Source organism: Amblyraja radiata, chromosome 1 (genome assembly GCF_010909765.2).
Source record: "Amblyraja radiata isolate CabotCenter1 chromosome 1, sAmbRad1.1.pri, whole genome shotgun sequence".
Lineage (NCBI taxonomy): Eukaryota > Metazoa > Chordata > Chondrichthyes > Rajiformes > Rajidae > Amblyraja > Amblyraja radiata.
Window position 1 is genome coordinate 73,307,574 of NC_045956.1, and position 24,135 is coordinate 73,331,708.

Consider the following 24,135-nt stretch of genomic DNA (forward strand, 5'->3'; position numbering starts at 1 on the left):
ATCATTCTTTTGTCATCCAAATCACTCCTCCTCCCACTTGACCAGTTCCTGCTCCACTCCATACCTACCCATGAATCTGTTACATTTGCAATATTCTAAATGCAAAATGACTGCAGATGCTGTTGAAAACTCATGAATTGAAAGTTAAATGCTCTTTAAGCTGCTGACAGAGCTGAAATGTTGTCGTGATGTTGGTTGTCCTGTTAAGTACTTCCAGAATTTTACCTATTATTCTGATTTCTTGCATCTGCATTTCTTTGTCTTGTGACACAAACTTGATACTCCAGTTCTTATTTTATTCTAGGCTAAAATTGTAAAATTTCATAATATAACAATAAGGGAGTGCTTAGTGCAAGCGCAGACACAATGGGCTAAATTGTATCCTGCAACAATAGACATCATAAGCAATCATCTTAAATAACAGCAAGCTGAAAAAGACAATGGGTTACAAGGACAGTTCTACTTTGGTGCAAAACCCAAGAAGATGTGAAGCCAGAGAGGGTGGGAGCGTGCGGACATGGGAGGAAAATATTGGAAAAGGTAGGAAGGGAAATTATAGCTACATTGGGAAACACTATTTGACACGATTTGTTGTGTATCAATTAACCTGTCCTGATGATGCCAATAAGTTGATTGTAGTGAGAAGCATCCATCCTCTACTTGATTCTTCACTTTGATTAACTTCCAAAAATTGGACAATGGCTCGACTGGCTGCCTCTGTTGAAAGAAACAAATCATAAAAATACCTGATTTATTACTGTATCAATAGCCAGGAATATCATTCTATGTGTTTACGCATCACAAAATAGTGCACATTTCATATTCTGACAATAATAGATACTGAATATTCAAAATTGGTATGCATCACAACTATAAGTTCTGTGAATAAACAAACTTATCCAAGAGTTTTACAATACATACGTGGTGACACTATATGAACATTTATTAACTGAATAGGTACATGTCACATGTCAGGAACAAGATTTAGGTAACATCCAATTAAATTACGAAAATGAGGGGTAGGAATTGTTAATATGATTAAGGAGCTAAGAAGAGATTATAAGAAAGCATTAGTGGGCAATACTAAATTGAACCCTGAAATATTTTATAAATCACGTTTAAGAAATCATCTGGGAAAATGCTGTCTATTTAGTGTTCAAGTAAAATTCTTCACAGATAGGAAAAGAACAAGGGAAAATATTAAATGGGCACATTGCAGTTTTCCTTCCAAAGAAAGGGGATGTATTAAAAGCACCATGAAATATTAGGCAACGTTAATAAAAAAAGACAACAAATTAGCATTACTGAAAATGGAAAGTGACCTTGCCCAGATAGATTGCATCCCTGGTTACTAAAAGCAGCAAAGATGAAAAAAAAGCAGGCAATCTTTCAATGCTTATATTAAATTACTGGATATAGTACTAGAAGTGAGTTCTTATCATATACCATGATTCAAGAAAAGGAAGTGCAAAGGCAAAGTTATCTTAATTTAATACTTATGTTGCCAATACTTGATTGAAGCAAATTTTGTCAAACAATTGCTCATTTATTTGATTAGGTCATTCAACAGGTGTGTATACAAGCTTCTTGAAGACATTCAATGAATGACCACATTAGCTTCTTAAGATGATAAAAGTTCAAAAACGAAAGATGATAGAATGACAACAAAGTTGACACAGTAACGAGAAACACTGGAAGCTAATCATGGACATTTTTGAGACCAGAATGGTTCAATTTTGAGTCCTTACACTTAGCAATATGTGTTATTGACCTAGTCAGACTGTAGGCAGCAACATTATAAAATTTGCTGATAAGAAATGTAACCACTTAGTAGAGACCATGCTCCAAAACCAATGCAATTTCTAGAACACAAGAATTTAGCTAACTTTGGCTAGAGCATGTTTTAAATCTCAGTATTTTACAAATTTGAAAAAATAATGTTAAAGCTGACATATTACCCTTTCATCATAATTCTGCCCTTCTAATTCGAATGTGCATAAGCCATGCAAATGTTCATTAATTTAGGTCATAAGGAATAGGAGTAAAATTAGAACATTCGGCCCATCAAATCTACTTCTCCATTCAATCATGGCGGATCTATCTCTCCCTCCTAACCCGATTCTCCTGCCTTGTCCCCATAACCTTGGCACCTGTACTAATCAAGAATCTATCTACCTCTGCCTTCAGAATATCCACTGACTTGGCATCCACAGCCTTCTGTGCCCAAAATTGCTCACAATATTCCAAGGGCGGCTTTACCAGCACCTTATAGAGCCTCAACATTACATCCCGGTTTTTGTACACAAGCCCTCTTGAAATAAATATTAGCATTGAGTTTGCTTTCTTTACTACCGATTCGATTTGCAGATGAACCTTTTGGGAATCCTGCACCAGCACAGTCCCTTTGCACCTCCAATTTCTGCATTCCCACCCCATTTAAAAAAGTCTACGCCTTTATTCCTTCTACCAAAGTGCATGATTCCACACTTTGCTACACAATATTCCATATGCCACTTCTATGCCCACTCTCCCTTCCTGTCCAAGTCCTTCTGCAGAGTCCCTGCTTTCTCTGCACCACCTGCCCCTCCATCTATTTTCATATCATCTGCAAACTCTGTCACAAAGCCTTCAATCCCCTCGTCCAAATCATACACAACGTGAAGAGTAGCGGCCCCCAACACCGACACTTGCGGAACTCCATTTATTTCATTTGTATCATTTACCTCTATATAAAATATAGCAAGGTACATTAAAAATTGTGGCAAAGGACCAGTCAATGTTGGGACTAGGAGATTGGACAGACAAACACTGATCCCATGTTTAGAAGGTGTTCTTAGCAAGTTTGGCACCTGCCATTTTCTAAATCGAAACAAAAGGAAAATATTCCAAATGCTAAATTCTTTAAATAGAAATTGCTTCATTTAACCTGAAGTACCAAATATGTTTTTTTCCTCTCTGAAGCATTTCTTGCATTTAATGATTTTGTTTTCAGAAATGAAACAGGTTGAAGTTTGTACTTATCACTACACCCACTCAGTGTCTGTAATTCGAGTTGGGAAAGTGTTAGGAGGAATTGAAAGCACTGCTAAATGAATACAACTTGCATTTATTAAGCCTCTTTAATGCAGCAAAAAGTCTCAACCTGCATCACAGGAGGCGGCGGGGTGGGAGAAGGGGACCGGAGGTTGAGTGGGCAAATTGGAGGAGCAGCACCTCATATTTCACTTGGGCAGCTAACAACCCAGCGGTATGAACATTGATTTCTTTCATTTCAAGTAACCCTCGTATTCACTCTCTGCGCCACCCCCCTCTAGTCGCCGTACCAGTTCTACTGTTCGCATTCCTCTATTCCAAGGGTTCCCAACCTGGGGTAAATTTACCCCCAGGGGGTAAATTTCGCCTACCCAGTGGGTAAATTTGTTGATTCTGGATTTGTACATATTTTGTTCTCATTGACTGAATGTGTTTGGTTCTGGTATACCCGTATTTGTTCATCATTAGCTGTTCATAAATAGTGAAATAACATTGTTATGTGCTATTAAAGTTGTCAGGGGTAAACGGGACGAAAAAGGTTGGGAACCCCTGCTCTATTCCTTTGTTATCACCTCTTCCCCAGCTAAAAATGGGCCATTATGGGCTCCAACTTTCCTTGGTCCTCTGTTGCCCACTCTAATTTGTTCTGGTCTTTTTCTACCTCCAGTTTCCTCTATTCTCAGCGCTGAGAAGAAGTTCCAACCCAAAACGGCACCTATTCCTTTTCTCCAGAGATGCTGCCTGACCCGCTGAGTGACTCTAGCACTGTGTGTCTAACTTTGGAATAAACCAGCATCTGCAGTTCTTTCCTACGCATTAGTACAACCCTGTGGTTCTTCTATCCTTCTGTAATTTGTCTACATACCTGATCCTCTATTTCCCACTGGCATTTGGATAGCCTATAATATAATCCCATAGAGTAATTGCTCTTTCCTCATTATTGAGCTCAGCCCATAATATCCGAGTAGACGTAACCACCAGTACTGCTGTGACATTCTCCCTGTTTAGCAAAGCAGCTCCTCCACCTCTTTTATCATCCCTCTTCTCTCTATCTTCTCTGAAACATCGCAACTCAGGCATGTTGAGCTGACAGTTGTGTCCCTCGCAACCAAGTTTCTGTAATGACCACAACATCAATAATTCCAAGCACTGATCCAGGCTGTAAATTAATCAGCATTCCCCACAATATCCTTGCATTGAAGTAAACACACTTCAACCCTTCATTATGCCCATATTTATGAATCTCTCCATGCTTGTCCTTCCATTGGGACTTACTTAACATAACCTCCACTTTATCATCAGCCTTTCCATTTGCTGCCCTGCTGCTCTGTTTCCCATCCTCTTGCCATTCTAGTTTAAACCCTCCCAAGTCCCGGGGAGCTGCGCACGCGGCGGGATCGTCCCGGGGAACCGCGCGGTCCCGAGTCACGCACTGAACAACCGTGCTGCCGACCAGACCGGTAAGCCCGACTCGCCCCACAGGCCTCCCAGGGAACTACGGAGAAGCCAGGCGGCAAGGCTTGCCTGGGCCGAAGGAGCCTCAGCGGCAGCATCGGGTGCCTCAGCAACAGCGTGAGCCTCGACGACAACAGGGGCCTTGGTGGTAGAGGGAACCTCATGATCGGCCTGCAATTGGACAGTGGAAGAACAAAGGAGGTCCGGTGTGGGGGAGGGCACTCTAGTTTAGAATCCTCTGCCCAGTGGTTAAGTCTGTGTTCGTTTGTTGTTCATTTGTTCCGGTGAAGGGGCTGCGCACACAGTAGCCAGACAACAGTCGCGTGTCTTTTTCTTCTTGTTTTCACTCTTAATTTCAAGATTTTCGTATACCTTGTTGTGTGTTATGACTATTGGCAGACCAATTTCCCTCCAGTGATGAATAAAGCTCTATGGTATCGTAGTATTAGTTGAAAGTGATTGCTCCATGGCCATGAATAATCAGAAAGTTCAAAAAGTTCCTCCCCATATAAAAAAAATAGGCAGATGTGATTTATAGAGAGTAATAATTCTAAATAAGAGTTTAAGAAGGAACAGCAGGTGATGGAAAATCGAAGGTAGACAAAAGTGCTGGAGAAACTCAGCGGGTGCAGCAGCATCTATGGAGTGAAGGAAATAGGCAACGTTTCGGGCCGGAACCCATCTTCAGACTAAATAAGAGTCTCCCCTAGATAATAAATACAGTGCCATTTATTAACTTTCTGTCTAAATATTACTTTTAGTAATCCACAAACTTAAAAATGTTTTGCAAGTGTGGAATAAATAATATTGTGGCCCAACTGCACAATAATAGTACATAGAACACATTTAACAACTATTTGCTTGGACACTTTGTTAGTAAGGCGTATCTTGCAGCAACTATATGCAGAAAACAGGGGCAATTCATGAATCAGTCTTCATAGTATTTAAATTTAACTAGAGGTCTACATTTGAAAGGGTTATCATTTGATAAGAGGAATCTATGAACTAGATTTCAACTTTAATATACTCAAAATATAGGCGAGATATTATTGGAGATACAGCTGTGTCAGGCACAAGGAAGGATATCATCTCTTAAAGTATGACAAGAATCCGGAGTATCTTCTGATTTGGAGCTAGACGATGTAATTGATAAAGATTGGGGTTCACAGGGTATAAAGCAACATCATTTAAAGAGGACAATATCAGAACTAGAAGTGGGCAAATCTGAATAGTAATCATGCTTAAAGGGTGTAACAAACATCTGGATGCTTCTCCTTCAAATTTAACGAAGGAAATTAATGCAAGATATGTTTGAAGCTTACAATCCTGTTGACGTGCAAATAATTAAAAGTTTCCTTTTAATTATCATATCATAACCAGACCTAAAATTTCCATAAATGCAAGGCAAATTTAAAATACGGTAATCCTTCTTACTGCCTAAAATTGACAAGTACATTCCAGGGTCCATGGTTTCCCAGCCAAACAATATAAAAAAGATTTTGAAGTACCAAGTTCAACTTTCCTGAAGCCTCCTGGTTCAAATAAACATGATAATAGCCACTAAGAAATTGGAAATACACAAGAGTGAATTAAGCCGGTTCATCGTTCTCAGAGCGATTAAAAACAAATATTTTCAACTTCTTTCAGTCCAGACTGAGGTGGATATTTTTAAGGACTTATTTTTCCTCACACCTATTCTGTTTACAAGAATCAGCAGAATAGAGATTCTGCCCCAAACAAGGACTTATTGGAACTGGCAGCATAGTTTGAACATCAGTGTGCGAACCTATCAAACTCAAAAAAGAACTGCATTGCTTGAGCTCCAGATTTTTATTTTTTTACATTTTTTAAATTTTTTTTTATAACAAAACAAAAAAGAGAAAGAAGTAAGAAAGAAAAAAAGACACCAGAAAATGCCGCCAGACAAAACACTATTGGTGCAATCCACATGGTGCTACACAGTCAGGCATTGCAAGGGCAAAAGTAAAGAGCACAGGACTACATCGCTGCAGAAAATATGAAATTACAGGTACACAACCTTTTATCCGAAAGCCTTGGGACCAGACACTTCTCAGATTTCGGAAGATTTCGGAATGGAAGATTATTAGCGTAGATTAGGTAGGTAGCGCGGGCGGCTTGAAAAGTCTGGAGCGGCTGCCTCCTCCCCCGAGACCGGGGAATCATTGTAAATCATTGCTTAAATGTTAGTCAGTTAGTTTGGAGGGATTTTATGTGGTGGGGGGGGTGAAGGGGGAAACTTTAATTCTTAGTCCTCTACCTGGTCGGAGAGGCGGGGAGCGGGCAATGCCTTACCGGGTCGCCATGCAGTAAGCTCCGGAGCACTGTGGCCGGCGACTCCCAACATCGCGGAGCTGGGGCTGCGGGCATCCGGCCGCGGGCGGCGGCGGTTGGAGCTCTGACCCCGGCGAACTCTACCCCTGGCTGCGCGGCGCTCCAAATCCAGCGCGGCCCACGGCCGGACGCCCGCAGCCCCAGCTCCGCGATGTTGGGAGTCGGCGGCCACAGCGCTGGGATACCAGCGGGGAGCGGGCAATGCCTTACCGGGTCGCCGTGCGGTAAGCTCTGGAGCGCTGTGGCCGCCGTCTCCCAACATCGCGGAGCTGGGGCTGCGGGCGTCCGGTCGCGGGCGGCGCTGGATTTGGAGCGCCGCGCAGCCAGGGGTAGAGTTGCCGGGGTCGGAGCTACAACCGGCACCGCCCGCCCGCAGCCCCGCGATGTTGGGAGTCGGCGGCCACAGCGCTCCGGAGCTTACTGCACGGCGACCCGGTAAGGCATTGCCTGCTCCCCGCCTCTCCGACCAGGTAGGGGACTAAGAATTAAAGTTTCCACCTTCACCCCCCCCCCCCCCCTTCACATAAAAGCCCTCCAAACTATTTAAGTGTCTCCCCGGTCTCCGGGGTGGAGGCAGCCGCTACAGTAGTACAGACCTGGGTTGACCGTGGATCGTTTCGGGTCAAGTTTGGCGCCAAACGCGAGCTTTGGTGTGCAGACGACATCCTGGAAAAAATGTCCGGTTTTTAGAGCTTTTCGGTTTCAGGAACACCGGATAAAAGGTTGTGCACCTGTATTGGTCTTTGAGATGGTTGATAAATGGTCCCCAAACATTAAAAAAGTTGTTGGGTGCCTTGGAGTTGTGGAAGCGTATCCTTTTCATCTGTATGATTATTATCATTTAATTGAGCCATTTTTCGAACCGGGGGGGGGATGATTTCCAGTCGGTTAGGATCATTTTTTTGGCTGCCACCATACCAAGCATCAGTGCTTGTTGTTCTTCAGACGTGAAGTTCAAAGTAGTCTCTGATTTTCTCCAGGTTTTCTAACCATAAGTTCAAGCTAGTTTTAACTACTGAAAGCATCTATTTCTTGTATAATACTTTAGGCAGCAGCAATATAATATTGTGGTGGCCCCTGGTGGTTAGCCACTTGTGGTACGAACCCTTGGCTCTGGGGGTTGGGTCACGTGACTTGGTTTGGAGGGAAGAGCGGGTCACGGGTCTCCCCTGGGGTATATATACTGCTGGTAACACCTCTGCCCCTTGTTGTGGCTCTGAGAGCTGTTCTGTGTTAATCTAATAACCTAAAGATCGCTTTGTTTGACAACACGTGTCTCGCTATAATATACTATTTTATTGCCTTACTAATATAGTATATTAGAAATATTAGTCAAGGCACAATTCCAAATTAAAGGCTACAAATGGAAAGGCTTGAAACATTGACATGAGGCAGATAATTGTGGATTCATTATTTTTGCTGACAAATACATTTACATAATGTAATTCGTATTCATCGCCAAACACAATACAATCTTGGTATGGTAGCTTTCAGCTGAAACATCTCTTACCTGTAGATTTGTTCGAGGCTCTTCTCCTGATTTCTGTCACCATCAAGCGTGACACCTGGGCAGCAAATTGCAAGAGATCTGAAAATTTCTCAGTCATAGTGCCAGAGGGAGCATTTCCAAACACCTGAAAGATGGAATAATTAATATATTTCATAAACATAAGATCACGCCTGCATTTTTTGTGCAATGGCTCAAAGAAGGCTTTGCATAATATACTAGCGATACCTGTGGAAAAGATTTAACCATTCTGGATTTTGATATGCAAATTTGATATATGCCCACCACCGACTTTACAGAACCCTTGGTTCCAGAGTTTTCTGAATTGTCTATTTTGCTAACTCAGAGGTCGCGGCCTCTGAGAGGAGTCGAACTGTACCGGAACAGTACCAGAATGGTCCGCCTAAGCCGCCGAGGCCGCAAAGTCGGCCTCGGAAATAGGTTATGGGAACAGATCTGCCAGCTGTGGCCGAGCTGGAGTTCCGGAATCCTGGCCGCAGGGGGAAAATTTGACCCGCCAACAGCCTGGCAAGTTGGTTATGGGAACGGATCTGCCAGCTCTGGTTGGGCTGAAGTTCCAAAGCCCCGGCCGCAGGGCGTAAATATGACCTGCCAATTGGCCACGGAAGTCAGCTATGGGAACAGATTGGCCGGCTCTAGCCGTGCTGGAGTTCGAAAGCCCCGGCCACACAGGGCAAATTTGGTCTACCAATTGACCACGGATGTCCTGATGAGGTCAAGATCAGTCGCTTTACCAGAACCTAGCGCCCCATTTTCGGGGAAGCTACGGGGGAGGGGGGGGGGGTGGAGGATATCAAGTACTCTCGTGTAATTTTGCCCAGATTAACGGAGGTGGCGTAAAACCGGTTGGTGGACTTGCATTAGGAATCTCTAAACCATCACTAGTTATGTCAATCAGGCTGAATAGTGAAACATATTGTAAAAAGTCAGATATAACAAACAGTTTTTAAATTACCTGTACTCATAAAATTACTCTTCCAGGACACGAGAGACTATTGCACCTCAATCAACATAACTTTAATTAGAAAGAAATGCTCCTAAATACCTTAAATTGAGCTAATCTCGCTGATTATTAAATGGTTACAAAACAGTCCTTACAATGTAAGAGCAAGAAATTACTGACAGTTGTATATATTTCTGTGCTTCGGTAGAATGTTTCAGTTATGTTAGTAAAGTTGATGATTTCACTGTCATTACTACGAGTCAGATTCTTAGCTATATATAAACTTGCTCAGGCCCCATTCCCATGCTTCTTAAAAACCACCAAGCCTCATCCACACTCTTTATAAATTTAACTTGTTATTTTCTGTGCTTACTTTGAAATGTGCAGACATGTGAGAATACACTGAGTAAAGTTGAAATGACATGCAGCCAGAAGCTCAAGATGGCTGTTGTGGACAGAGCACGTGCTCTCCAAAAAAGTCACCTAACCTATGCTTGGCCTCCCCTACATTCCCCCACTAACCTGTCTGCCCTCGCCCCTCTCCACTGCCACATTGAAGCCAAATGCAAAATGGAAGAACAGAACCTCATATTCTGCATGCGTACCCTACAGTCCATTTGTATGAACATTTAACTTTCCAATTAAAGTTAATCCATTTCCTGTGTTTTTTTCCTCCACTCTTTTCTATTCTATAGTTTACTTCTTCACTCCCTTCTATCCTCAACTCCCACTCTCTTGTAACCCTTGGGGTCTATATAGACAAGGTGGGCCAAACGGCCTGTTTTTCATGTTGTAGAGCTCTATGATTCCGACTTGTAATAGACAAAAATTCATTCAAGGTTGAAAATAATATTTACTGGTTAAAGCAACACTGCAAAAGTGGCAATGAAACACTTGATATGCATCTCAGAGCTTTTTATTGAGTCAGTTCCTAGTTTATGTTAAAGGCTCAGATACAAGAGTGCCAAATCTGCAGGTAATAATAAATTATGAATAACAGCTATGCCAAAAGCAAATGAGAAATTACTAAGGCCACATTACAGATCAGCAGTACAACTGCAACAGCAAGTTAATATTACAAACAAGTTGGCGGGGCTGGAGAACGCCAGCTGAGCCGCGGGGCTGGAGAACGCCTGCTGAGCCGCGGGGCTGGAGAACGCCAGCTGAGCCGCGGGGCTGGAGAACGCCAGCTGAGCAGCGGGGCTGGAGAACGCCAGCGGAGCCACGGAGGCGCGGAGCAACGAAGCGGCAGAACACCAGCGCGCACCAAGCCAGCTCGGCCGACCGGAAGCACCAACAGACAGCGACGCGTACAAAAGCACCGCCGGGGACGCAGAGGTGGGTTAAAGGACAGGTTAGAGCTAGCCCCACACAGGCTAGCGATTCCTAGCCTTTTCCTCGCTAACGTGCACTCACTGGCAAACAAAATGGACGAACTCCGGCTAAGGATCACCTCCCACAACTGGATCAAAGACTGCAACATCCTGATCTTCACGGAAACTTGGCTCAACATCGACGTTCCTGATAGCGCCATCCAGCTAACGGGGCGTCATTTACTCCGAGCGGACAGGACAACAGACTCCGGTAAGACCAGAGGTGGGGGTCTGTGCATTTATGTAAATAAAGCATGGTGCACGGACTCCACCATCATCGAGAGTCACAGCTAACCTTGAGTTCCTCTTGGTTAGATGCAGACCGTTCTATCTGCCCAGAGTGTTCACCTCCACTGTTGTGACTGCAGCCTATATCCCTCCTGATGCTAATGCCAAGCTTGCAATGAAAGAGCTGCATACTGCCATTAGCAAACAACAGACGCACAACCCCGAGGCAGCCTTCATTGTTGCAGGTGAGTTCAATCACTCCAACCTGAAGACTGTACTCCCCAAATTCCACCAACATGTATCCTTCCCCACCAGAGTAGACAAGACACTGGACAAAGTCTACACTAACATGGCTGAAGCTTACAAAGCCGTCCCCCTCCCCCACCTTGGTCAGTCTGATCACCTCTCATTATTCCTGCTCCCTAAGTACTCCCCACTCATCAGACGGGTTAAATCCACTGTGAGGACAGTTAAAGTCTGGTCAGAGGAAGTGGACTCCACACTTCAGCAGTGTTTTGGAAACACTGACTGGAAGGCGTTTGCAGCCCAGGCCACCCTTGACTCCCACACGGACATTGATTCCTACACATCCTCTGTTCTGGACTTTATAAACTCCACCATCAATAGTGTCACCTCCCCAAACGGGTGACCATATTCCCGAATCAGAAGCCATGGATGAACAGCAAGGTCAGGCTACTGCTGAAAGCACGGGACACCGCTTTCAGGTCAGGCGATGCTCGAGCCTACAGTTCATCCAGGGCTAACCTGAAGAGGGGCATCAAGAAGGCCAAGCACTGCCATAAGCTCAGGATTGAGGAGCACTTCAACAACAACTCCGACCCCCGACGCATGTGGCAAGGCATCAAGGCCATCACAGACTATAGACCCACCAACCACCCCACATCCAGCGACGCCTCCTTCCTTGAGGAGCTTAACCACTTCTATGGCCGCTTCGACAGGGACAATCCAGAGACAGCCATCAAGGCTGTGCTTCCTGCTGATCACCAACCCCTCACACTCACTCCCTACGATGTGTACGCGGCACTGAGTAGGACTAATGCACGTAAGGCTGCTGGCCCTGACGGCATCCCCGGGGGCATCCTCAGGACCTGTGCTGCGCAGCTGACAGACGTCTGGACTGACATCTTCAACCTGTCACTTGCCCGAGCAGTTGTTCCCACGTGCCTTAAAACCACCTCCATCGTGCCGGTGACAAAACACTCCACTGCAGCAAGCCTCAACGACTTCCGCCCAGTTGCACTTACCCCCATCATCACCAAGTGCTTCGAGAGGCTGGTCCTGGCACACCTCAAAGGCTGCCTACCCCCCACATTGGGTCCCTATCAGTTTGCCTACCGCAAGAATAGGAGTACGGAGGATGCCATCTCAACGGCACTTCACTCCGCCCTCTCCCACCTCGACAACAAAGACACTTACGTAAGAATGCTGTTCATCGATTACAGCTCAGCATTCAACACCATTATACCCTCTAAACTGATCACCAAACTCGGTAACCTGGGCATCGGCCCCTCCCTCTGCAACTGGATACTGGACTTTCTAACCAACAGACCCCAGTCTGTTAGGTTAGACAAGCACACCTCTTCAACCCTCACCCTGAACACCGGCATTCCACAGGGCTGTGTGCTGAGCCCCCTCCTCTACTCCCTCTTCACCTACGACTGCACACCTGTACATGGTATTAACACCATCATCAAGTATGCAGATGATACAACGGTGATTGGCCTCATCAGCAACAACGATGAGTCGGCCTATAGGGAGGAGGTCCAGCTCCTAGCAGCATGGTGCGCTGACAACAACCTGGCCCTTAACTCCAAGAAGACCAAGGAGCTCATTGTAGACTTCAGGAAGTCTAGGGGCGGCACGCACACCCCCATCCACATCAACCGGACGGAGGTGGAACGTGTTTCCAGCTTCAGGTTCCTGGGGGTCAACATCTCCGATGACCTCTCTTGGACCCACAATACCTCAACTCTTGTCAAGAAGGCTCACCAGCGTCTCTTCTTCCTGAGGAGACTGAAGATGGTCCATCTGTCTCCTCAGATCCTGGTGAACTTCTACCGCTGCACCATCGAGAGCATCCTTACCAACTGTATCACAGTATGGTATGGCAACTGCTCTGTCTCCGACCGGAAATCACTTCAGAGGGTGGTGAAAATTTCCCAACGCATCACCGGTTCCTCGCTCCCCTCCATTGAGTCTGTCCAAAGCAAGCGTTGTCTGCGGAGGGCACTCAGCATCGCCAAGGACTGCTATCAGCCCAACCATGGACTGTTTACCCTCCTACCATCCAGGAGGCACTACAGGTCTCTCCGTTGCCGGACCAGCAGGTCCAGGAACAGCTTCTTCCCTGCGGCTGTCACACTACTCAACAATGTACCTCGGTGACTGCCAATCACCCCCTCCCCCGGACACTCCTCCCACAGGAAAAACACTATGTCTGTATACATGTAAATAGATTTATTTATTGAAATCATATTCTGTCGCTCTTCCAGGGAGATACTAACTGCATTTCGTTGTCTCTGTACTGTACACTGACAATTAAAATTGACTCTGAATCTGATCTGAATCTGAAGTTCAGCACAATATATAATGAAAGCTAGGCATCTTATGAAAGGCACTTCAGGAAACAGGTAAAAACTGAAGAGAGTTCAGTTTAGGTAGCCTTGACATGTAACATATCAAACCAATATGAAGAGCATCAATCAACCTAATACTCAATATAAAACCAAAGTTGTAGAGCATTAGCATGAAAGGATTTTGACTATACAGTACTCTTAGAATTATCGCAATTACTGTTTCTAGTTCTTGATACAAAAAATGAAGTTAAAGCTAAAGTTCTGGCAACATGTAATTGCGCTAAAAAAGCTAAGAAGAATTAAAAACATTAGATTGTTCAGCCAGGTAAGGAAGCATCTAAAACGATAATGAACAAAGGATAAATGAAAAAACCTCAGAAGAATTTAGCTGGAATCCTTCCAATTAATACTTGAATCATGCATGAACAATTAAGTGCCTGCCTATTATTCCACTATGATCTTCCAATCCTCAGTGGCAACATGCAGGACAGATGGAGACAACAGATGGTGATGTTAGAATCTTGAGCAAAAAACAAAGCGCTAGAAGATTGTGGGTCAGGTAGCATCTGTAGAGAGAAATGGACAGACGATTCCGGTTAGAACCCTTCTTCAACTTGAAAAAAAATCATCCTTGATCCCGAAGAAAAATCGTGGAATAGCCTTAGAAACATTACAACACAAAAATAATTTATTAACTCCATCAAATGTTTCTACCACTTAAAAATCTTAGTTTAATTGAACTTTTTCTTTCCAAAATCATAGACACATCTTTTGGATTAAAATAATAGACTTGTGGCCTGAAAACCAGATAGCCGCTGATGTCTTAAACTCAGAATTAATCCAAGATTCTACACAGGAAAACAGGGAATTATAGACCAGCTAGCCTAGCATCGGTGATGGGGAAGATGGTGGACTCAATTATTAAAGAAGTAATAACGGCACATTTGGATAGCAGTAAAATGATTGGTCCAAGTCAGCATGGATTTATGAAGGGTAAATCCTGCTTGACTAATCTTCTGGAATTTTTTGAGGATGTGACAAGTAAAATGGATGAAGGAGAATTAGTAGATATAGTGTATCTGGACTTCCATAAAGACTTCGATAAGATCCCACACAGGAGATTAGTGGGTAAAATTAGAGCACATAGTATTGGGGGTAGGGTATTGACATGGATAGAGAATTGGTTGGCAGACAGGAAACAAAGAGCAGGAATAAACGGGACGCTGTCAGAATGGCAGGCAGTGGCGTGTGGAGTGCTCGCAAGGCTCGGTGCTGGGGGCACAACTTTTTACAATATATATTAATGATTTAGATGTTGGAATTAATAGTAACACTGGCAAATTTGTAGATGACACAAAGCTGGTTGGCAGTGTGAACTGCGAAGAGGATGCTAATTGGTTGCAGGGTGACTTGGATAGGTTGAGTGAGTGGGCAGATGCATAGCAGATGCAGTATAATGTAGATAAATGTAAGATTATCCACTTTTGCGGCAAGAACAAGGAGGCAGATAATTATCTCAATGGTGTTCAAAAGGGAACTGCAGATGCTGGAATATCGAAGGTACACAAAATTGCTGGGGAAACTCAGCGGGTGCAGCAGCATCTATGGAGCGAAGGAAATAGGCGACGTTTCGGGCCGAAACCCTTCTTCAGACATCTCAATGGTGTCAGGTTAGGAAAAAGGGAAGTGCAACGAGGCCTGGGTGCCCTTGTACACCAGTCACTGAAAGTAAACATGCAGGTACAGCAGGCAGTGAAGAAAGCTAGTGCCATGTTGGCCTTCATAACGCGAGGATTTGAGAATATGAGTAAAGAGGTCCTTTTGCAGTTGTACAGGGCCCTGGTGAGACCACATCTGGAGTATTGTGTGCAGTTTTGGTCTCCTAATTTGAGGAAGGACATCCTTGCTATTGAGGGAGTGCAGCGTAAATTCACGAGGTTAATCCCCGGGATGGCGGGACTGTCATATGAGGAAAGATTGGAAAGACTGGGCTGGTATTCACTGGAATTTAGAAGGATTAATCAATCAATCAATCAATCAACCTTTATTGTCATCTTGCAAGCAACAATTGTACAGTGCAAAATGAAAAGACGTTTCCCAGGGAATACCGGAGCATCGCACATGAAATTTAAAACATTTCACACATAATAACACTAGAAACAATCCAGTCCCTGATGGAACAGTATAAATAGTTAAAAGCAGGTAAAACAACGACGTTAAAATACAGTAAAACCAATCATAAAAATGTCCGGGGCAGCTGATTTGAGTGGCCAGTGCCAGTTATTAAAGTGGCCAGTGCCAGTTAGTAAAGTGTCCGTGCCAAGCCGCAGAATCAGGTGACTGTGAGTACAGAGTGACTGTTTAGCAGCCTCACAGCCTGTGGCAGGAAGCTGTTTAGCAGTCTTGTAGTCCGGGCTTTGATGCTGCAATACCTCTTGCCTGATGGCAGGAGATCCAGGTGTATGTGGAGGGGGTGCAGTTTGTGCTTAGCAATTCTCTGAGCTTTTTTCAGACAGCGGCTCAGGAACAGTTCTTGTACCGAGGGTAGGGAGACGCCAATGATCCTTCCTGTCCAAGCAGTTGCAGGTGGAGTACCACGTATTTATGCAGTACGTGAGTACAGACTCCACCGTACCCCTGTAGAAAGATTAGAGGGGATCTTATAGAAACATATAAAATGATAAAAGGACTGGACAAGCTAGATGCAGGAAAAATGTTCTCAATGTTGGGGTAGTCCAGAACCAGGGGCCACAGTCTAAGAATAAAGGGGAGCCCATTTAAAACATGAGATGACAAAAAAACATTTTCGCCCAGATAATTGTGAATTTGCAGAATTCTCTGCCACAGGCAGTGGAGGCCAATTCACTGGATGAATTTAAGAGAGTTAGATAGAGCTCTAGGGGATCGTGGAATCAAGGGGTATGGGGAGAAGGCACAAACGCGTTACTGATGGATGATCACAATAAATGGCGGTGCTGGCTCGAAGGGCTGAATGGCCTCCTCCTGCACCTATTTTCTATGTTTCTAACAGGCTCAGTGGCCTGTCGTCGAGCTTATTTCTGTATAGAGATCCTTTTGCTGGCGAGAGCTATGCAGTCAAACAAAGGGGGAAGACAGCAACTTCCATCATATCCAATAGGAGATGAGATAGACCACAGCATGCAGATGTTCTGTCAGCCCATGGAGCTCCAATCAATGTGGAGCTCCATTGTGCAAGCTAAGCATTGCCATAAACTCCACATCTCATCTCGGAGGAATCACACCGCTCACCTCAGTCTACCCTAACACCAGTGCTCACAGGCAACCTAACCATATCAAATCTGGAGTAATTTACTGTTGTAAGCGCACCAGCAGGACGCAAGGACTCCCACCAGTTCCCAGTATAGCAGTGCCGTCAGTAACACTGTTATATATATTTTAGAGAGGGAGAATAATATATAGATAATAAATATCTATCTATATATAGAATGCCACAATGGTCCCTTGTAGCTCTGATTCCATTAGCCCCCTTTCTCCTAAGAACACATGATGATGTCAAGCTGAGGTTCCAATGTACAATGTTAACAGCTGCTTCTCCGCTACTTGACTCCTGAACCAATCACCTCTTTCACACCCACTTCCCACAGATGCTGCCACATACTCTTAACACTACCTAATTTTGTTATTATACTCTAATAATTCTTTGCACTTCAGATTGCACTATTCTGCAAGGAGGTTTGTATTTGTCATTGTGTGTATGGTTGTATTCATCATTACTATATGTATCCAGTTTATTCTGAGAGCTTCATGTGAACAAGGATGTTTACATGTGTAAATGACAATAAACTAATCAGAATCTCATACAGCATAAAATTCAGTCAGCTGTAACTTGGCCTGTGGTTTGATGGTCACAAATTGTAAAGGACAAATTCCTTGTATACAGCATGGAATCAGGCCCTTTGGCCAAACTCATCCATCAACGGGTAATTATTTGCTGTTGTAAACAAAAAAGCTGGCATGCTAACAGATGCCTGTAAAATGGAGCAAATCAGCTCAGAAGGATGAATGACCATTTCAGCTCAGAAGGAGGAATGACCATTTCAGCTCCTTCAATCAGATCTCCACATCAAAATCATTTATTTCCTTAGATCTATTGCAATTGCAAGATTGTGGCCTTGCTCTTGGTTCTCACACCACCTTTGACTATATTAAGCACTCTCAAAACTCCTCTGAAGCTTCTATACTCATGAAATACAAGCTAAGGTAATGTTATCTCTTCTCATAATTTAACTTTTTAATTAAGTATAATATTCTAAATCATAGAAGAATTGATTGCGAACTGAAAGTAAATCACCACATGTGGTGAGTAAAGGGCCTGTCCCACCAGCATGCGATTGCATGCGTCTAGCGCGCCCAAACGTGGTCGCTTGAGATGTACGGCCGCAAGGGGCCGGTCCTACTTCGAACCACGGAGGCGTATGGAGTTGTGCGGGGCTGGGCTCCGAAAATCCCGCGCGCCAACGGCCCACAGGTGCACGGCTAGCGCGTGGCGTTGCGCGATGACGTCATCGCCCGGCATGCCATTGCGTGATGACGTCACCGCCCGACGTCCAAATTCAGTCGGCCCGCCTCCTGCCCAGCTGATTGGTGAGTATGACGGAAATTACGTCACGCGCAAACTTTGCACGTACTTACCGCGAACTCCGCTTCCGTTTGGTCGCGCCAAACGCATGCAGTCGCATGCTGGTGGGACAGGCTCTTAATGGTTCCAACAACAAGGAAAGCACTTTTCAACATCTCATTCATTGAACTATAGAAGAATGCAGGAAAAGTTACCTTTGAATTAAACTAAATGACCTGAATTTCATAATCTGTTGTTAGTTGCCCATACTAACTGTTAACCAAAAAATGAACCACTTATTCAGGTGGTGCCCCTGCAGGAATTTGCTGAAAAACAAAATTTGGCTTGGCAATCCCCAGGAGCGTAGCACCAATATACAGTATTGGATAATCATGCGAATGACGTTAAAAATTTGTGTGTTTGTGCGTACTTGCACCAAAATCTCAAATTTGCAAGCAATTGCATGGAAATGCCAATATTTATGACATTATTCCTCAAAATCTAAACTCATGTATTGCCCTGCTGCAGGTTTCCAAACATGGACATCTTGACAAACACAGAAAGTAAATATTTATAAACATTTTGACAGACAAAACACTACTATGCTTATATCAATGAATGGAATATTAGCTCCAAAAAGCATGCTTTTCTTGAGGAGAAGCAATTATACAAACAGTTTGGATAAAAAGGGCACGTAGGGTACTATATTTGTACTACATAAATGCTACTTAACTCAGCAGTAATTAAAATTTTGAAAGTACAGTAATTAAGGGGGCTGTTATTTATAGCCAATTACAGGTTTAAGAGTTTATGTAAATGTCATATTAAGACATACGCATTACACTGCAAGCTTTAAATGACCCAGAAAATCTCACTAGTTTGAGATTTGCAAAAAGTAAATCAACTCTCCCTGGCAAATATTATCTTCCAAGTGTGAGTGAATTGTTTACCTTTGCCAACAACATCTTACTTATTTAGGCCATCCCAAAGTAATGAAGTAAGTAGTCATGCAATCTAAAGAATATAGGGACCATGCTCATAGATACAAGAAAACTAACTGGTCATCAAAACAAAAAACATGTATCAATGGGAAAATTCCAAATGAGAGTCTGAGTGACGAATCTGGTTATGAGATAAAGGCATGTGAAAATGTAGTGCATACAGACATTTCTGCATTATGGATTATCCATGCAGGGAGAAGGGCTGAATACAATTTGCTGGTGTTTGATACATAAGAATCTTACATGCTCTAATTTATGACACTGTAGCTATGAATTATCATAAAGCCACTATGTATGAACCTATGTATGAACCTTTGGGCAGACATACATACAAGCCTCCATCTGAAATCTGTTTCCTTCCATGGATAATTCTTTATCCAGTCGGCTTTCTCTCCTTGGATCCATGCTATCTCACCTTCGAAAGCAGCCAACCACATGGAACCTTATCAAATGCTTTGCAGAAGTCCATATAGACAACATTCATGGCTTTGCCATTGTTAAACCTTTTGATTATTTCATCCTTAGAAATCTGGCATGTCTCCAATGACTTACAAACTTCCACAGATGCACCGTTCTACAGATGCACTGACGGGTTGCATCACAGCCTGCTTTGGGAACAACTCTGTCAAAGACTGCAGGCAATTGCAGAGTTGTAAATGCAGACCACTCCATCACAGAGACCAGTATTCTCACCATTGATTCCATCTACATTTCAGGCTGTCTCTGAAAAGGAGCAAACTGAATTAAAGATTTGCCCCACACAGGTAATTTCTTCTTCTCCCTGTTCCCATCTGGCAAAATGCACAGAAGCTTGAAAGCATGCACCACCAAACTCAGGAACACCTTCTTCTCCTCCGTTATCTGGCTTCTGAACGGTCCTTTTAAAAGTTAGGACACTGTCCAATTAACCTGCACCCGATTTCCGTCCTTGGCCTGTCACTGGAACTGCTGAGCTACAATGCTGAGAACTATCCTGCACTCTACATCTTTCAAATTTGCTCTACCTTGAGTTTGACTTGATTGGATTTATGTATAATATCTCTTCCGATTAGATAGCAAAGCTTTACATTATACCTCGGTGCTCGTGACAATAATCCTAAAAATAAAACACTATCTTCTAAATTTGAAAAGTGAAGTTTCAGAAACATAGAAAACTGTTACAGGGCTTGACCGGGTAGCTTCAGACATGATGTTTCTCCTGTCTCAGATGTTTTAAACCAGTGGTTTCTCAAGATAAGGGGTTGGCCATTAAGGACCAAGATCTGAAGAAATGTTGCTCAGTTATCAAGTACACACACACTGAGAAAGCAGATAATCCATTAACCTGGCTTCATCAATGGGTTGGAGGTGGAGAAAGTCAACAACTTCAAGTTCCTGGCATACATATCTCTGAAGATCTACCCTGTGCCCTGAGCACAATGATGCAATTTCTTAAATTGAGCAAATTATGTTTATCAACAAATACTCTCTTGAATGTCTCGAGGTGTTCAGTAGAGAGCATATTGACTTTTTGCATTACGGCTTGGTTCAGCAACTCTTATACCTAGGAATAAAAGAGATTACACAAAGTGGTGGACACCCCCAGTCCTTCATGGGTACTGACCTCCCCGCCAAAGAAGGGAGGCGCTACCTCAAAATGGCAGCCAGCATCAAAAACTCAACACCATCCTGGCCATCCTCTCATTTCACTTCTACCATGAAGGTGGTGTTGGGTGTCTGAAAACCGTGACAACTAGCTCTGAGAATAACTTCTTTGCAACAACCATCAGGCTTTATTGCACCAAGGACTTGGGTTTCTTTTTGGCACAAGTATGTGGATTATTAATCTATTACATTTTTATTAGAAATTATATGAATTGGGTTACAGGCCTGTTATGCTGCTGCAAGTAAGAATTTAATTGCTCCATTGTTGGCACATTTGACAATTAAACACTTGACTACCTTAATAAGGCACCATTTCCAATAGTTTAAACATCCTTTATATTTTACTCTTCAAAGAGACCTGCATGGCAATACATTAGATAGGGTGGTAAAGACATATAGATTATTGCTTTTATTGCTGTGCATCAAGTATAAAAGTTAGTAAGTCATGTTGTAGCTATATAAAGATTTTGTTAGGCCTCATTTGGATTATTGTGTGTAGTTCTGGTCACTGAATTACAGGAAGTATGTGCAGTCTTTCGAGAGGGTGCAAAAGAGATTCACCTCTATATTGCTTGGATTATAGAGTGTTAATCGGTGGGCGGCGCGACTTTCGTCAGCAGCAGCCTCTGCAGTCCGTCTGCGTTTTTATTATTTTATGTCTATGTTTTTATGTAGTTTTTGTTATTTTTTGTTGGGGTATGTGTGTGGGGGGGTGGGGGTGGTGTGGGGGGGAGGGGGTAACTTTTAAATCTCTCCCTGCACGGGAGACCCGACCTTTTCTTTGTCGGGTCTCCGTTGTCGTTGGGGCTGCAACGAGGAGCGGCCTCCAACAGGAAGACCGGGGGCTGTGGTGCCGACTACTCACCTCACCGTCGCGGAGCTGGCCGAGTCCGGAGCAGGTGGAGCAGTGGTGGACGCTGCTGCGGCCCGACCTCCGGAGATTCAGTGGCTGCAACTGCGGGTCTGGGGGACTCCGGCACCGGGAGCACGCGGGTCCCTGGAGGGAGACCGCTTTTCGGGGCTTCCGCAACGGCGACTTCTCCTGCCCGAGTTGCAGGGTTGAAGAGCTCCTGGAGCGGGGCCTTACATCATCGCTCCGCGCGGCTTGGAATGGCCGCGGGACTTTGCGAGCACACGCCGGGGGCTCTAACACCAAGACCCGGTGTGCGACCTTGCATCACCCGGCGTGGCTTTAATGGCCGCGGGACAATTCGCCATCGCCAGCCGGGGGCTTTGACTTTGACTCTGACATCGGGGGGGGGGGGGGGGAAGTGCAGTGGAGAGATAAGTTTTTTTGGCCTTCCAAATGTAAATTATGTTGTGTCTTGGGTCTATTTGTTTGTAATGTATGGCTGCAGAAACGGCATTTCGTTTGGACCTCAAGGGGTCCAAATGACAATAAATTGAATTGTAAACATAGCTAAAATGAGCAGGAAGCATGACGACTGGGTAATGTTTAAAGGGCAACAGAAGATAACTAAAAAGGCAATATGGGGAGAAAAGATTAGGTACGAAGGTAAGCTAGCCAAGAATATAAAGGAGGATAGTAAAAGCTTATTTAGGTATGTGTTTAGTTAAGACCAAAGTTGGACCCTTGAAGACTGAAAAGGGTGAATTTATTATAGGGAACAAGGAAATGGCAGATGAGTTGAACAGGTACTTTGGATCCGTTTTCACAAAGGGCACACAAACAATCTTCCTGATGTACTAGTGGCCAGAGGATCTGGGGTGGCGGAGGAACTGAAGGAAACCACATTAGGCAGGAAATGGCGTTGGGTAGACTGATGGGACTGAAGGCTGATAAATCTCCAGGGCCTGATGGTCTGCATCCCAGGTTACTTAAGGAAGTGGCTCTAGAAATCGTGGTGTTCATTTTCCAATATTCTATAGATTCAGGATCAATTCCTGTGGATTGGAAGGTAGCTAATGTTATCCCACTTTTTAAGAAAGCGGGAAAGAGAAAACAGGGAATTATAGACCAGAGAATTCCACAGATTCACCTCTCAGTGTGAAATTTCTTTTTTTTCATCTCGGTCCTAAAAGACTTCCCCTTTATCCTTAAACTGTGACCCCTTGTTCTGGACTTCCCCAACATCGGAAACAATCTTCTTGCATCTAGCCTGTCCAACCCCTTAAGAATTTTGTAAGTTTCTATAAGATCCCCCCTCAATCTTCTAACTTCCAGCGAGTACAAGCCGAGTCTATCCAGTCTTTCTTCATATGAAATTCCTGTCATCCCAGTAATCAGTCTGGTGAACCTTCTCTGTACTCCCTCTATGGCAAGAATGTCTTTCCTCAGATTAGGAGACCAAAACTGTACTCAATACTCCAGGTGTGGGCTGTACAACTGCAGTAGAACCTCCCTGCTCCTATACTCAAATCCTTTTGCTATGAATGCTAACATACCATTTGCTTTCTTCACTGCCTGCTGCACCTGCATGCCTACTTTCAATGACTGGTGTACCATGACACCCAGGTCTCGTTGCATCTCCCTTTTTCCTAATCTGCCGCCATTCAGATAATAGTCTACTCTCCTGTTCTTGCCACGAAAGTGGATAACCTCACATTTATCCACAATATACTGCATCTGCCATGCATTTGCCCACTCACCCAACCTATCCAAGTCACCTTGCAGCCTCCTAGCATCCTCCTCACAGCTAACACTGCCCCCCAGCTTCGTGTCATCCGCAAACTTGGAGATGTAAATAGCAGGATAGACAAATAAGAGTCGGTGGATGTTGTTTACCTGGATTTTCAGAAGGCCTTTGAAAAGGTGCTGTACGCGAGGCTGCTAAACAAGATGAAAGCCCATGGCATTGGAAGGAAGATACTAGCATGGATAGAAGGTTGTCCGACTGGCAGAAGGCAAAGAGTAGGAATGAAGGGTTTTTTTTCTGATTGGCTACCAGTGACTAGTGGTGTTCCGCAGTGTTGGGGCTGCTGCTCTTCACGTTGGTTATCAATGATGGAATTGATGGCTTTGTGCTCAGGTTTTTATATGATACAAAGATCGGTAGGTAGTGTAGAGGAAGCAGGGACTTAGCAGGTTGGGAGAGTAGGCAAAGAAGTGGCAGATGGAATACAGCGTGGCAAAGTGTGTGGTCATGCACTTTGGTTGTAGCAATAAAGGCTAAAGACTATTTTATAAATAGAGAGGATTCAGAAATCGGAGGTGTAAAGGGACTTGGGAGTGCTGGTGAAGGATTCCCAAAAGATTCATTTGCAAGTTGAATCGGTAGTGAAGAAGGCCAATGTTAGCATTTATTTTGAGAGGACTAGAATATAAAACAAGGATATAATGCTGAGGCTAGATAAGGTACTGTCAAATGACATTTGGAATATAGTAATTTTGGGCCCCATATCTGAGGCGAGATGTGTTGG

General features: G+C 44.0%; 1 protein-coding gene across 4 annotated transcripts in view; it reads right to left on the reverse strand.

Annotated features, from left to right (window-relative positions):
- wdfy3 (WD repeat and FYVE domain containing 3) overlaps positions 1-24,135 on the reverse strand; it is a 280,679-nt gene that overhangs the window by 208,655 nt on the left and 47,889 nt on the right. For all 4 annotated transcript variants that reach the window (XM_033024126.1, XM_033024134.1, XM_033024105.1 and 1 more), the window contains 2 exons: positions 8,351-8,474; positions 608-717 (listed from right to left, as the gene is read on the reverse strand). In XM_033024126.1, coding sequence (XP_032880017.1) covers positions 608-717; positions 8,351-8,474 — 234 coding nt within the window. The remainder of the gene's footprint in view (positions 1-607; positions 718-8,350; positions 8,475-24,135) is intronic.